This window comes from Choristoneura fumiferana, chromosome Z (genome assembly GCF_025370935.1).
Source record: "Choristoneura fumiferana chromosome Z, NRCan_CFum_1, whole genome shotgun sequence".
Classification (NCBI taxonomy): domain Eukaryota; kingdom Metazoa; phylum Arthropoda; class Insecta; order Lepidoptera; family Tortricidae; genus Choristoneura; species Choristoneura fumiferana.
In genome coordinates, this window is record NC_133472.1 from 21332036 (window position 1) to 21349216 (window position 17181).

Below are 17181 nucleotides of genomic sequence, written 5' to 3' on the forward strand. Positions count from 1 at the left end.
GAGCTGTACATTTGAATACGGTTATTTTCAGTTGCATAAAACCCTTCTATCATTTCTTCTTGACGCGGTACGTCAGTGTAGAAATCAGTGAAAAAAGATAACCTAACCTGACAGCGGAAAAAACAGGCAATGATTTTCGCGCTTCAAAGACGAATCAAATGATAATTATCTCATTTATCAAAATAGTTAGGTCATATTAGGCTTTAGCAGGATTACAAAAATACACGACAGTGATTCTACTTTTAACTTTCTTGGTATTTCGGAAACAAAATTATTATATCTATACATATAATTAAAGCTGAAGGAGGGTCGAAAGTCTGTACATGGAAGATATTCGACAAAAAGTTGGCTGGGGATACTTAGAATCGATAACAAGAAACACGTTTCAATAGTTTTTAGAATTTTTGTCTGTGTCTGTTTTATCTGTTTATCTGTTTGTCGTTTATTTGACCCGCGCATCACGTGAGAATGGCTGAACAGATTTTACGCAAACTTTACTAATCCGACGAGAAATCCCCGGCCCAGGTTATAGGCTATAAAATTTGACCCTTAGGGTATAAAAATTAAAACCTTAAATGGAGGTAGCTGCTACATTCGATTGATAAGTTTCCACCTTCAAGTTTTCAGATACGTGCTATGACTATCAAGTACCCTGATAAAACTAACAGATGGCGCTGAAATTAATAACCAATTGAAAAATTTAATTGATTTAACAATACGACCAAATTAAACGACAATAAAGTAATTGCCACACATTCCAGTGCCATCTTTTGGAGAGCTGGGTAAACAGTAAGTAATGGATAAACTAATAAAAAAAAGAGTTAACTTAGTTATACTAAAGAAAAACTAATAGTACTACCGTATATGGTTGTACTTAGTTTTTTAGCATTTGGAAAAGGGTTGTACAATCTTGGTGAGTCTTTTTATTGAAAGAGGTTTAAAAAAAACATTTACTATTACTTATGATACCAAAAGCATGTAAATGATCATTATATCCTTGCTAATTGTTACTATTTGCTGTGACTTATTTTTTAAAAGTTTTTTTTCAATAAAAAGACACATCAAGATCGCTTGCCTTCGTTTCTAATGCTAAAAAAAAGAAGTATAAGTAATGTAAAATCAACATACATATCAACACGCGTACGTGTATAATTGCATAATGTATACATCAATCTTCTATCTATACAAAAGTTGGCTGCGGATACTTAGAATCGATAACAAACACGTTCCAAATAGTTTTTAGAATTTTTGTCTGTTTATCTGTTTATTTGACCACGCATCACCGTGAAAACGGCTAAACGGATTTTCATGCAAAACTTTACTTTTGTCGAGAAAATCCCCGGTCAGCTGTTTAAAGACTTTAAAAATACTACCCCTAAAAGAGGGGGTTTTGGTAGCCGCTACTCTCGATTGAGTTAAGTTTGCACCTGTATCTTATGACGCTACTTAGGAAGGAGGTGCAGACTTATTTTCAAGTGTTGTACGACTATCGAGTACCCTGCTACACTAACAGATGGCGCTGATTTTGCCCAATTGACTAAGTTTAGAAGAGGGGGTACGGATATCAAGAAATTTAACTGAATAGGTAATTGATTAAATAATACAACAACATTAAACGACAATAAATTAATTGCCACACATTTCGCAGTGCCATCTTATGGGGAACTATGAAACAAACGAGTTAACATAGTTACGTAGTGGTTACATCAACACTCATATTCAACACGCGTATAATTTAATAGAAAAATGTCATGAATTATTCCTAATTTAATTAAATTAGGAATAATATAATTATCCGGAATACGGAAATTCGTCACTGACATAGCTCGAAAATTATATGCAAGTTGCAGTGGCAATTGGCAGGCCACATCGCTCGAAGAAACAGATATCCGTTGGGGGAGAAGTCCTCGAGGAGCGGCGACCGGAAGACGAAGCGTTGGCAGGCCTCCCTCCAGGTGGAATGACACATCGTGAGACTTGCGGGAAACCGGTGGATGCAAGTGGCGAGTTGTCGTTCATTGTAATTTATTTGTATGTAATAACATTCATTATGTTTCGTCTGTAAGTATTTATTGTATGGGGCAAGTTGCCCGAAATAAATGGATTTATTAAGAGTATTATTGTTATTGTGGCGTTTAAAGGGTAGGTCTTTGTCCAGCAAAGGATCTCTTCCGGCTGATGATGAAAAAAATTATATCGCATCCATATTCATACGCATTGCCTCTTTAAGCACTTAATAATGGTCACGAAGGTGAGTACTTCAAAAAACATTTTTCTCTTTCTTTAGCGGAGTAAATTTCAAACGATTACCATGTCTGTTACCATGCCTTCCCGAAACAAAAGAAAACTTTCGCGAAAGTCTCGCAGCGCATTAAGACCACAGAGGCACGGTCTCACGAGTCTGAGGAAGACCGCGATGGGAGACTCAATGGCGCTCTAGCCAGGCAGGCCACTTCGCTTTCGGCTGAAACGGCAAGCCAGCCGCGTGGCTGGGTTGCGATCCAAAGACATGTACGCAATGTTTGAGATCAGTAGATCTAGGAAAATAGTAAGCGAGAATAAAAATGGTTATTTCTTGAGCAATATAGATGTGAAACTTGGTGATCATGATCAGATTTTTCAGTTGATTGTTAGCCGTAGTTTGAAGGGATTTTTCGAAAAATTCCACGAAAACGGCCAATGCGGAAAAATAACTTTATTTCTTCGGTATTGTGTAAATATAAAAAAATCTACGCAGACGAAGTCGCGGGCAAACAGCTAGTTGTCAATAAAAAAAACAATTGCCCCGGAACGGTTGCACCTATTTAACTGATTCGTTTTTGTCGAGTTTATAATTATCAGGGCAAGGTCCGTATGAAAACAAAAAGGTGGAAAACCCCCGATATTGTCACTTCAAAGGTCAATATCTCAAAAACGGCTAAACCAATTTTGATGAAACATGTCTAAAAACGATCGTTAGGAAACCTGCTTTCAAATAAAAAAAACCGCATTCAAATCGGTTCATCCGTTTAAAAGCTACGGTGCTACAGACAGACACACATAGCGGTCAAACTTATAGCACTCCTCTATTTGCGTCAGGGGTTAAAAAAAATAATTGAATACCTACATATAAAAAAGAAAGATTTTGTCTAATAATTTTCTTTATAAGTACGAATCTGGTGCCTCAAATAATATTACACTTGGCGAAAGTATAGATTCTGTAAAGTCTTATAAATGTGATTCTGGCTTTTAATATTAGGTAATGGCAGTAGAGCAAGTACCTTCTGGGTAGTCGACGGGCGCCTCCCGGTCCTCGTCGTCATCGGGCAGGTCGTCGCGGTCGTCGCCGTCATCTCCCGAGCCCGAGCCCGAGCCGGGCTCCGACAGCTCGTGGTTCAGTGACTCCGCCGCCGCTAGGGAATCACCTGCCGTACACACACTTTATAGTCAAGTCAAGGAGCCGATTTTTTATCCATATTCGTTTAACTAACCCATTGTTCGAACCTGAGGGCAAATTAGAGAGGTCTACACCTCTCTAATTTGCTAAAAGTGTTTCGTGAGGGGTAACGAACAAAATGCCATCAGGCATTGTGGGCAGTCTACAGTCACCAGCATCAATATCTGATAAATATTTTTCATCAGACTGTTGTCTGCTCGTTAATGTAGCAATAGATAACCTAAATCCGGTACACAAAACTGCCTATATATTTACCTGATTAATTGATTACCTTTACATTTAACAGCTGACTCATTTATGGCTCGCAAAACACGACCACAATGTAACACATTACGGTAACAGGTCGTATCAATATGTGTATTTCATAGTACGATACGACTTTTTAGAATCTATTTCAGAATTTCATTCCCGGCGTGCTGAAACGGCAATCGGATGTGAAATTAAATTGACCAACGAGAATCGTCATTCATGAGTTTTATGAGGTGTTTTATTTTCTTAAACGCATAATATGCACAAAATGATTTGATTTTTTAAGTATGATAAAACGCCACAGCATAGCAGCAGGTCGGACATGACGAGGATGATGTTTTGATTTTTTTAATATGTGGTTGGGTACTTGCTACTAAGAACGGACTCGTTTAAAAAAACTAATTATATCACAAAAGAAAAACTAATATCGGCGGGAAGGGTGACACTGTTTTTTGCCGGTCCGGATAGTACCAACATGGAAATACCGATCCGATTATTCGTGTATACACCCATAAAAACTGTGTCAAACTGATATGAGCGTGTACAAGTCAAATCGGGTCAGTATTTCCATGTCGGTATTATGCAACGCAGTCATTGCATTGTTATTTATTTGTTTGTTTTGTGATAAATATTTTTTTCACCTCAGCACCTCAAACAGGCAGGTTTTGCTATGAGAAATCAGTGAGCAAAATCGGATTTTGCTCACTCCGTGAGACAAAGTAACTTTTTGATTATTTTGTTTAAATGCTGAGTACAGTAGGGTCTACTCACTGAGTTCCAAATATTTGAACTTCACTTTGATCTGTCACTTTCACTTCAACACGAAAAAAGCGAGAGAATTTATGGTATTTATTAAATTTATGGTATTAAAAATATATCGATACATAACAAATTACATGCACGAAACATTTCCAAAATGTAAATTTTCCCGATCTTTTAATAAAGTATGCAACATCGTTGCACGAAAGCCGCTTCTGTTGTTTTTTTTTTATAACAGAATTCCGTATACTGCCTCTACAGTTGGCATAAGTATTTGTCAAATTGAATGAATTTTTAACAAATCTATTTATGTTTATGTAATATATAATTTAATTTGTAATAAAAATCATATATAAAGGTTTAATAACATTTATAATAAATTATACGTTTATTGTTCAACCTTTTTAATGACCCCAAGATGAGGCTTTTTGTAGTATTAAAACATAAGTGTGACATGAGTACATTACAATGCAGTTATGAGTATGAGATTTGTATTGTATGTATCTACTGGACACTTTTTTATGGTTTTAAATGTGATTATTATATTTGTTTCTTAATAATCGGATTCTATTTCTTTTTAAATTGTTTGTTTTGTAAACAGGTAGGTATATGTGGTTTTATTCTTATGTTACATTTAAATTATGTTCTCGCTGCTGAGGTGAAAAATTGTATGTGTCACACGAGACCAAAGTTTTTTTTGCATCTCGTGTATTTGAATCCCTTGCTGCTCTCAGGATTCTAACCTAGAATCACTCGCTCACGCTCGTGATTCAATTATAGAATCCTTCGCTTACTCGGGATTCAAAATCAACACTCGCAACAAAAAACAACTTTGCTCTCTTGTTGCACAAATAACTATTATTTAATCGCATCAATCGTGAAAAGCAAAATGTTTAGTCTTGGCCAAAAGTGCAATAGATGAACTCGTGTCATCGAAGGCCTCCCCTTCGGATCGGCATTCAAACTAATTTGTTCATCTATTGCTTACTTTTCAGCCTCTACTTTATTAAACTTGACAATATTTTTTATAGAGAGTGTATAGATAAATACGTACTCGTATCCTTCCACTGCACTTCGAGACCGTTGTAGGCGTCCTTGAGTCTCGCGGTGAGCATGCGCAGCGCGTCGAGCGGCGCGCGCGCCGCGCCTGTGCCCGCCGCGCCCGCGCCGCTCACCTCCGGGTTGGACGCCAGCGCAGCGCTGCCCTCGCCCGCAGCGTTCAATGTATAACTGACATTGGACAATGTGTACAATTTATTATTTATTCTAGCGATCCTCTCCGTCTTCGCACGGATGTATGCTACTATTTATTATCATATTTATTTTATTAATAGCTTATTAGAAAGGGTTAAAATCAGTTCAGTCAGCGTGATCGCATCTATTTTTGGAATATAATTTTATAAAGTAAAGATTACGCGAATTAATTCTACAAGTTATTGCTTAGTTTGCAAGCCTTGCTCTGCTCGACTTGCAAATTATCTCGTCAGGACTTTTTCAGTTGATTCGATAGTATATAGTGAAGGATTAAAACCCTGCATAAATTTTCATAATTTTAACTTTTCGAACGAGGAATATGTTTTAATGTAATATAAAAAAAACCTGCGTCCGTTGCCTCCTTTATTTCAAATATTATCAAAGGCGGATTAAGACAAAAATAGAAAAAGATAGCATTAAATTTAGGCGTATCCGGGCCAAAGCATAGGCATGAAATGGATTTGTCCGCGTGTGTAGTGTCGGCGGTCGTTTACCTGCCGAGGCGCGTGCCGCTGAAGCAAGGCGCGCTAGTGACGCTGACGGGGCTGCACAGCAGCGCGGGCAGGTGGCTCCAGTAGCGGTGCGTGGCGCGCACGCGCATACGCGTCTCGCGCACCAGCTTCTCCAGCGCCGGCCCCGCCCACTCTGAACCTGCCACAACACGCAACACAACTCACAAACCATACTAAGGGCGGCCACATACATACAATCGGAATTCCGTTTCAGAATTTCGATTCGAAATTCCGATTTGGGATTTCGAACACAGTAAATTTATACAACAAACGTGATTTTTTTTACCGTTTTTTGCTCGATATTAAAACGGCAACAGGTAAAAATATTCACAGAAGAAGTAGGCTTGAAATATTCACTTTAAAAATAAATAATTAAATTAAAATAAAATAATTTTTATCCACATTTTTGACGTAAAAGTAATTTGAAGACGGTGACAACTTGGTAAGTAAAATTTTAGTGAACTACGACCACCCACACTCACCATGGCTGTCCTCCGTTCTCACAGCGGGCTTCTTCTTTTTGGATACGCGTTTGCCGTCAAATTCGTACGATCTAAAATCGATTTCTGATCCTCCGGCTGGTTCTGGTTCCGCGTCTCGTTTCTGCCTCTCGTGTTCTTCAAACGCAGCTAAATTAATGTTTCCTCTCATATATTGCAAGAATTTCTCTCTCGACTTGGCTTGTTCGGCCATTTCTTCTGTCATCTTTTTGATACCTTCTGGGGTCCTCAAGCTGAGAAGGGAAGGATCATCTTTCACTAGACTTTCGAATGAGGCTTCTATTTCAAAATCGTCTACATCATTCAGAACTTGCTCCAAATGAAAGTCTGGAACGGAGCGCGCGAACCGCCGACTCCGATCGGGGGCAAAAAAAGGTCCGGCGCCGCCGGCGCTGCCGCCGCCGCCTCCGGTCGCGCCGCCGCCGCCGCCCAGCACCGGCTTCCCGCACCCGGCGAAAATCTTTTGAGATATTTCTTGGTTATGTTCTTGGAAGCTCATTATGGCTTCAGATATCTTAATGTCGATCGGCTCGACTACCATAGCAATATTGAAAGGACCGAGGAGTCGATCCGCTACTTTTTCCACAGCGTCTGAAAAAAAAATACAAGTTATGTTGAAGTTTATTTTAATCAGATCAGTTGACATTTCGACGGTTAAGAACCAATACCGTCTATCTAACATCTTTTAGCATGATAGTTAGGTGTTATTGATTCTTAACCGTCGATTTCACGAATTCACAATATGTATAATGCTTAGATAATGCTACACAATGCATTAATGTAAGAAAAAATAAAAAGCCTAAATATATTCCTGCAAAAATAACATGTTTCAAATGTAACTTCGTGCACAGATAAAATTGAAAAAAAAAAACTGAATGTGATTATGTCTATAATAATGCCATCCATCCATTGGTAAGTAACTAAGAACATTGTTTTGAAATAAAAACATAAGCAATTAGAAGTTTCTAACGGAGCAAGTTTATGTTTGCAAACTAATTTCAGACGCCTACATAAGATTCAGAACAGAATGTGCATTTATTGTACCTGACTAAATTAGGATGTTATTGCAGATGCAGCCCACACAGTTGTAAGCGTGTCCCGTTTCAGTTATACTAAACAGGATGCCTACGTACTCGTACCTAGTTGTACGTGATTAAGATGTTATTTCGACTGATGTAAACAATAGTGAACTCTTGTGATTCACGCTCGCCTCGCGACGGGACGTTTTACTTCTTAGAACCGTCAATCACTAACAGTACTTGGAATTGAACATTTATTGTATAATTAGTGTTTACCCGCGGCTACGCACGCGTAAATCATTAGATCCAGCTGCAAAATTCAAATTTTGGGATTTTTAAAAATTCCCGTGGGAATTCCCGAAAATTAAAACGTGGTTTTTATTGACGTTACAATAAAAACCTACCATGTCAAATTTCATGATTCTAAGCCCAGCTGTTGTGATTTCGAGATTTTATCCCTATCCCGTGGGAATGTCGGAATAAAAAGTAGCCCATGTTTTATTCCAGATGGCCAGCTATCTACATACCAAATTTCATCCAAATCTGTCCAGCCGTTTCAGCGTGAAGGAGTAACAAACATACTCACTCACTCGCAACCTTTCGCATTTATAATATTAGTACTAGCTTTTACCCGCGGCTTCGCACGCGTAAACTTTTCGGTCTGTTCCCCTGGAAATTTTCAAAATTTATATTGTGGTCTTCATTGAGGTTGTGTTGTGAATGACTGCACAAAATTCAAGCCCCTTAAACCCAGTGCTGAACTTAAAAAAAAAATCCCAATCCAAATTCAAATTTAAAATTCAAATTCATTCATTCAGTAAATATGCCGCAATGGGCACTTTTACACGTTATTTTTAAACTACCAGCGCTTTCGGAAAGACCATCATTGCCAAGAAGAATGCGCCGCAAGAAACTTGGCAGATAGTCATTTCTTCAAAATAAAATACTTAAAAACTACAGTATAAACGGATAGGAGTATGGAAACAGATAGGTTAGTCTGAAAAGAATCATATTAAGCCTATTGAATAACTATTACCTCTCTGCGAATTGTATACACACTATGATACAATTTTATTTTAACTCATGTAGGAAGTTTTTCAATAATAATAATACAATCATTGATTGCCACAGAGAATAAGAGAGGACTACACAAATAAGAACAAAACTAGCTTTACTACCAAGCCTAATGACATAATAATAAAAATAATATAAAAAATTACCTGCAGTAAATTTAGTAGTTAAAGCGATTTTCAGAATTAACTATTAATATTTTTTCTATATTTGGAACAGTTAAACTACGGGGCCTTTCTGTAATTATCCATTTCAACGAACTGAACGATTTTTCTACGTCGGTAGTTGTAATATCTTCAGGTTCATATCATAATGACTTATCTCTTTCATTTATTGTCCAACGATACTGAACTGATTTTGTCTACAGTGCTGGTGAGTTTCAACGTAATATACTTAACATTAATGCATTCAATATTCTACTTTTCATTTTACTTTATCATACGATAAAGTGATGAAATCTAAGCACAGGTAAAAATACAGTGTTCATCACTTAGTCGTAAAAAATAATACAGAGGGGCTACTACAAAACTAGAAAAACGAAGTTCGTGTGGCACCGTCCCTCTCACTCGCGTATTGAATAAGATAAGCGTCAGCGGGACGGCAACATACGAAGTTCGAGTTTTTCATTTCGTAGTCAGGGCCAGCACGGCTACTACGAAATTCGAAAATCTAAGTTCGTGTCGTTCCGTCCTTCTGACACTACTATTTAATTTAATACGTAAGTGAGAGGGACGTTACGGTACGAACTTTGATTTTCGAATTCCGGAGTAGGCCCTCAGATATCACACAACGTCATTGTTCATGTTTTTCGTATTCAAGTGGTATTCAACCGATTTTCGTTACTTTACTCGTATTGTCATCGGATGTGATCAGTGCGTTTTCTCGTGTTATTGTTGCTGTTGACGTTATTTGTTAAATTTGTTGAGATAGACTTTTATTTGTTAATTTGTTTTGTTTGGTCGTGTTTTTGTTGTTTTGTTTGATTAAACATGGACTCTGAGCAGCCAAGTACTTCGTCGCATAGACGACGCAGCGAGGAAATACTTTCGCCTCGGAAAAACGGAAACGTCAACCTCTTAGCAAAGCCGAGAAGTGTATGGTTGTAAACTTACTTAGAATGAAATTGAAACTTAAACATCAACATCTATAAAAAGTCGAAATATCTCGAAAACGGTCGCATTTTTATTAGACCTATTTTACATTTTCGAGAATGTCCTAAGTGCCCTACATTTTAGTACATCACGGATCCGTTCATATCTTAATATTTTACGACATACATACATTGGTACCTACAAAATCTTTCGGTGATAACCGGTTGCGGCACATCACTATTTATGAGACGCAAAAAACAGGTAACACATGAAACGTCATTTTAGTATCTCGAATTCTGGGACAGATCATATATAATATTATGTTTTAATGTATTTCCATTAATTACTCATTAGGCAGAAACCTGCTAGAGTACATTCTGTTTTTTATGTCAATACCTACTGTTTGGCTAATGTCAAACATGTATGTATGTATGTGACAACTGACTGACATCAATGTCTGCCTGCGACCTGCGGGGGTACTACGAAATTCTAAAATCGAAGTTCGTGTCGTTCCGTCCTTCTCACTCTCGTATTAAATAATATAAGCGTCAGCGGGACGGCAAGATACGAAGTTCGAATTTTACACTTCGTAATGCCGGCCCCGCGTGACAGATACAATAGATAAACCTAGATACTTATGGATTTACTTTTCAGGTAAAGGGATTCATCCCTTAAAGAAAAATACGAAGGTCAAGCTAAAGTCAAACATATTTTTTCCCTATATATACGTAACCCATAAGTATTTTTTGATCATAATAGGACAAAATTGTTCAAAAATCCTATCCCTTGAAATGGTTTTCGAATCAGAGTACATTGGTAAAATATGAACAATTTCACTGCGCAAATCATTTATTGGCTCACATTAATGATGTCTTAATAGTCGGACGCCGACTTACTAATCTTATCTTTCGACATAAGTTCGACATATAGAAGATTATAAAGAATTATAACATACTAGCGTTTACAACGCCGTTCGCAAGACCAGCAATTTTTGCTGATTTGGGACCATTTCGTGACATACTCACAACTTTCTTAATTTTTAATAAGTACCTTTTTGTTATGCTACGTTATTTTGTCACGAATAAATGATTTTTATTTCTATTTTACCCGCGGCTTCGCACGCGTAAATCACTAGATACAGCAGTTGAATTGAAATTCCGGGATTTTATTAAATTCTCGTGGGAATTCTCTAAAATTTCATATCGTGGTATTCATTGACGTTAAATTAAAACAACCATGCCAAATTTCATGACTCTAAGCCCAGCGGCTGTTATTTAGAAATTTTATCCCTATCCCGTGGGAATATCAAGATCAAAAGTATCCTATGTTAATCCAGATTATAAACTAACTTTCTGCCAAATTTCATCCAAATTCGTCCAGCCGTTTCAGCGTGAAGAAGTAACAAACATACTGACTCACTCACTCACTCACAAACTTTCACATTTATAATATTAGTAGGACTAGCTCTTGTACAGGAGTTTTTTTGTTTGTTTGTTTGTTTTTGTTTGTTTCCAGCATCTCGGCCGCTTTAATTGAAAAGAGGCTAAATTCATGAACAGAGCAGTAGAGATTAGATTACACTATCGCCTTGAGGCTGGTTAACCGGTTAAGCGCTGAGCACTGACACAGCAGTGGCAGTGTCAGTGGCAATGGTACTGACCGACGTAGGCGTCCCAGTTGTCGGCGAGGTCTGCGTGCGCGGGCAGGCAGCCGCGCAGCACGTTGTGGCAGTAGCGGCTGCAGGCGGGCGGCTGCAGCGCGCCGCACGCGCCGCACCAGCGCAGCCGCGCCCACGCGCCCGCGCACTGCTCGCTCACGCCCACCTGACACACACACCGCACATCACATAACAACACTGTGTTACTTAACACCCGGCCCAGAGTCAGCAATCAACAAAAATGATGCTAGAACTTTTGTTAGTCTATAACTCCAGTGAAATCCAGTCGATTAGACTAGTTAAAGCGTAAAACACACTAGGTTGCCGCTGAAAGGGAGCGGAGCGGGTCGATCTGTGTGATATAGATAGTTCATTTGAAGCTAGGATACATAAGTAAGCCCGTCGTACTCGCGTCCCGACCCGCTCCCGGCTTGCTATCCCTTTACGTGTGCCTGCGCTTTACGCACCCCTTCCACAAGACACCATTTTACACGCAATTTGATTAGATTGGCAAACGATTGGCGTATGTATTACGGATTGAAATAATAAATTCAAGGAAGTGTTTGACTAGAATGTGATTAAAACAACAGTAAAATTGACAACTTTCATTTTGTACCTGTGGCTGTGGAACGACTATCAAATTGTTGTTGAATTCAATTGAAAAATCTTATTAGCAATTAAACTTTTGCGTATGGAAGGGGTTTAAATTCAGAACATAATGAAACTAAAAATACAGGAAACGTAAAGCTAGAAACACACTGACGGTGGAGGCGGAGCGGTGCGGCGCGGCGCGGAGGCGGTACCGGTTGTACAGTCAAGTTCATAAACTTGTGAGCAAAAATTTAATAAAAAATATCTGAACACGCTTGTACGCCATTAACAATAGAGTCGTGTTCAGATATTTTTGATAAAATTTTGCTCACAAGTTTATGAACTCGACTGTATTATTCGAGTTAACGTGAACGAGGTCACACAGAGTACCGCGCCACACTTATTTTCCGCGCGGTATCTGTGTGTTTCAGGATTAAAACCTGGATTTGGTTTTGATTGACAAAACAGCACACCAACAATTTTATTGATCAAAATCAAACACTAGCTAACTCACAAGAAAAAAACTACTATCATATGGAAATTATAATACTAATAAAAATGCTGATAGCAAAGTATGAAAAAGATTTCATATTAACTATTCATTTTATTACGTAATGAAACTGTCGAGGTTTTGCTATCTGAGAAGCATTATCGACACTATTCATATCCATGTACAAATTCGTACAATCTTAGGGTCAGTTAAAATCGTGTTCGCGATGCGATGCCTGGCGGCACATTAAATTGTGAGATTATATCTACCTAAATCACAAAGAACTCGCGTTGCAGCTCTGCGAACAAATCCTTAGTATAAGCATTTAGTTAACAGGTAAACTGAGCACGTGGTGCAAGTGCTTGGGTCTGTTTGGTGGGTGTGTCCGTCAGTCACACAACTACGTATTGCCCCACCGGTTTCGCCAAGCGGCCATAAACCGCCTTATAATTAAATTTCAAACAACTTGTTAAAAAATTAGCGCTTTAGCAGAGTCAACAGAATTTAATGCTTGCTACATTGGGATTTTAGTTGGTACCTGAATTACTTTTACTAAATTGCTTAATTAATTAACAGATCATATAATTGCAAAGCCAAATTCGAAATCGCAGCAGCGTTAACACACTATCTAAATAACAGAGCGCATAGCATTGAACTGGATAATAAACGAAGAGCACCTAACAACTTTGTTAATCAATGAGATCACGCCTCTAAATATAGCCAAGAAAGCCACAATCAATTAGTAAGCAAGCTAGCTGATGAACACTTAGGTCGGCTGGTTACTCATTGATTTGACAAAGAACAAATGCAGATATGACCCAATAGAATTGTTTTGGCTATCGAAACCATCTGTTCACGATAGAGTTGTCTGAGCCCAGCGATGGGATTTAATTCGATAAAGGTACCGTTTAGATGTGACACTCAAATACAGTACATGACACAACTTTGTAGCAATAATTTGATTTAGATTCGCTAATTGCTTTGGTTGATGCTAAAAGGCACAATGTGTGACATATTTATAATTACATCTATATAGGTCAGTATAGGAAGCGAGTGGAGAAACAATTAGACATTATCCCGGGATGTGGCGGCGGCGCCGGTGACACATCCGCGCCCGTGCCTGCGCGGCGGGAGCAACGCTCGCCAAACGACTTTGCTCGCTGAAACATGACTCACAGCTAAAGCTAAAGCCGACTTAACGAAGGCCAAATATTCGTCTTCAATAACAATTTGCTTAAATAATACATTAATATTTTGTGTATGCAATTATATATTATTTTATAAAGTTTAAATGGGACACGCAGTTTTTGGCACTGTCTGTAATTATACGCCGCTAAAGGGATCACACACCATAAGTACCAAATGAATAGACATCTTATTAGGCAGCTGTCTTATTAGGTAAATAAGAACCCGTACTCAATAGCAAAAATGTAGCATATCAATGTAATATAGCAGCTTATTGTTAATGTCAATTTTCAATTTCTGGTTGTGACAAGTCTCATAAAAATACCGCGCGTTGGCGACGCTGGCGATTATACCAATTATATACATGTATAGGTAATAATTATGTATATTTTTGTAAAGCTTTGAAAAGTTTCTACTTTCGACTGCATTTAAATAAGCTACATTTAAAATCAATAAAAACTATATTTATGTTCTAAAATAGGTAGAGTCCAGTTACACAAGAAAGCACACTTTTAACTATCACTTAAATAGCTCTCAACAAAACATAATTATAATTTAGAGTAAGGCACTGTTAAAACGCCAGCGTCTATTTATAGAACGAACAAGCTTATGCGTTGGCGATCTACAGTATTTATACGAAAGTCGTACTGCCATACTCACAATTTTATTTTTAAAAAGGATCTAGCTGTATTTTAGCAAAGATATATGATTGATTTATTTGTTTCAATTTTATCGATTTTAGGAACTGTACTATTCCAGTTAGTTAGTCTGTGAGTGCGGTAACTGCGGTAGTTATGCATTTATGGGAAGGTAGGTACATGAACTTCGCTTAGCATGAAAAATAAACATATATTATTGATCAATTCGCCTCATGTGACTTTATACATTTGCGAGACTTTACCAAACCGTATATTATGATTCTTCTTATTTTTGTAGCCCAGTACATTAGTAAGTACCTAGCTAATGTAGAAATAAACCGGCCCACTGTTTGTGCAACCTTTGAGCATGACATTTAAGACTTCTTTACCCTGGTACTGTGATATGATTGTACCGCACAAGCAAATATAATCTCCATCCTTAATAAATCTTTACGGAGACGCCAAACTAAACATAAAAGGGAGTTGACACAGGTAGAAATGGTAGCCGCAACTGTCCATAGGCGTCGTTTCGTTACAGCCCCAACAGCATCGATCGTTGGCGTAGCGGAGACGCCTGTAGCGCGCGCGGTGGATTCCTAATAGCATCACAGATACTACGTAGTTACTACGTAGCACATTCGACAGTTATGTTCACCTATCAGCCAACTAATCGCCGTATCAGTAACAGTCATATTCATATTGGTTACATTTTCAAGTGACAAGTGAGAAAGAGAATAGAGTAGTAGCGGTGTGAAAAAACTTTATTATATGGAGCGATGGAGCACTGTCTGCGCACGCAACAGGCTCTGGGGCGCTGGGCCACGTACCTGCAGCATGTCGCGCACGACGTCGGCGCCCGCGCGTAGCGCCTTGTGGAAGGTGCGCGTGGCCACGAACGCGCGCCGCAGCTGCACCGACAGCTTGTGCGGGACGTCCTCGAACGGCTGGATGTCCCGCATGTGTCCGCTCACGCACTTTAAATACCTATACATGCAACAGTTCATTAAAACAACCATTTATTGCATTTTTTACTGGTTTATAAAATTTAATGGTTAAATCACGAAATATACCGTCAGATGAGGTGACTCTACCTGCACAGATCAACTCTTCCCTGGGCTGCGTTAAGTCATATATAATTCTTGACTATAATGCAGCCTGCATAATAATTATAAACAAATAGTTGCCCACAATTTCGTGTGTCCCGCGGGAACTTTGCACGTTTCCGGGATAAAAGTACATGTATTTGTTTTAAATAATGTACTTTCAGTAGTTCCAAAGATGGGGGAGATCTCTGGAACTACTCCCCTCGCATAGAGACAAACACACAAATTAATCTCTTTATCATACATATGTAGATAGTACAAATGACCATTACTCCATTACCCGAGCTGGGTACATTAATGTAATATTGATTGTAATTTAATTATTTCCTATTTTTTTATTGTATAATAAATTTATTGTATTTAAATTCATAAGTAAAAAAATGTATGCTGAAAGGCAAGACATGAAGGACAGGACATCAAATTATTGTACATCTATATATTCAATTTAATATCTTTATCTATCTTTATCTTTGGGTAGTTGATCTAAAAAGCTAAGAGTGAATAATCGACTGGTACTAAACAAGTACGGTTTCGCCTCATGACTCATCTGCACTATCATCAGAGATAGGGGTCAGTCGTTGTTCTGTTTACTGTAAATAAAGGTAAAGTCGTGACATCTGACGGTACGGGTGATTCCAATATTTCAAAAAATCAAAAAAGGATACATTTGTTTAAAAGTCAAGACTTCATTATTTAACGCTTTTGTAGGTTAATGGAATAAATGGGAAACACCGCCACATGATTTCTTGGCATTCTATCCATATCCCCGAACTCGTCAAACAAACAAATTTATCAAATAATATACCTATTCATTGTCTAGATTTATTTTTGAAACAATAGAATTGAGGTCAGCTCTGCGGTTTGGGTTAGGTAACGTCCCCGCTTAAAGGACAATTATATAGTGGACAAAGGACTGGAAAGTTTTCATCGCTATGTGCTATGTATAGAGAATAGAGGATTGCATCACGAGGGAGTAAATTATATTTTACGGTGAGGGTGTTATTTTGAATCTTGGGTATAGCAAGGAATTCTAAAGCACAATCGTGAGCGCGCGAGGGATTCAAAGCACGAAGCCCGAGGTAATTTTGTGTCACAAGGGAGCAAAATGGTGTACTTACGGCGAGGGCGTACATTGAATCCAGAATGTAGTGAAGGATTCTACAATAGAATCCTGAGCGTAGCGAGGGATTCTAAAGTAGAATCCTAAGCGTAATGAGGGATTCAAGTGTTAACGCCCAAGATGAAAATAATTTTGCAGCCGAGTGGCTCATACTACTTTACACACCGAGCATTCAGAAACTTGAAAAAAAATCTAAATATTATTAAAGAACAACCAGCATAGAAAATGGCGTGGCTTTACAAATTATTAACTTCAAAAAATAGCATTTGCAATAAAACACTTAGAAAAGCCTTGAACAGAAAAGTTGCACTTTGCTCCCTCTCGTCAGGGAGGAAAAATTACTTTTCTGAAGGAGAGGTGCGAAAAAACTATTTATTATCTCCCCCTATGAGAATACAATAAAACGCGTTTTTTTAATTAGCATAAAACTAGCGTCACTCAACTCATTTCATATCCCTGAGCTTTATTACACAATACCAGAGTTCGATTTCTTTGGTCGTATAGCG

At 38.2% G+C, this 17181-nt stretch overlaps 1 protein-coding gene across 1 annotated transcript in view; it reads right to left on the bottom strand.

Annotated features, from left to right (window-relative positions):
* The window catches only part of LOC141441231 (glypican-6-like), a 92992-nt gene that overhangs the window by 9581 nt on the left and 66230 nt on the right, over positions 1 to 17181 (bottom strand). Inside the window, exons 5-10 of the mRNA XM_074105904.1 lie at positions 15280 to 15436; positions 11552 to 11714; positions 6693 to 7301; positions 6193 to 6349; positions 5499 to 5674; positions 3261 to 3404 (exon numbers count right to left, since the gene is read on the bottom strand). Coding sequence (XP_073962005.1) covers positions 3261 to 3404; positions 5499 to 5674; positions 6193 to 6349; positions 6693 to 7301; positions 11552 to 11714; positions 15280 to 15436 — 1406 coding nt within the window. The remainder of the gene's footprint in view (positions 1 to 3260; positions 3405 to 5498; positions 5675 to 6192; positions 6350 to 6692; positions 7302 to 11551; positions 11715 to 15279; positions 15437 to 17181) is intronic.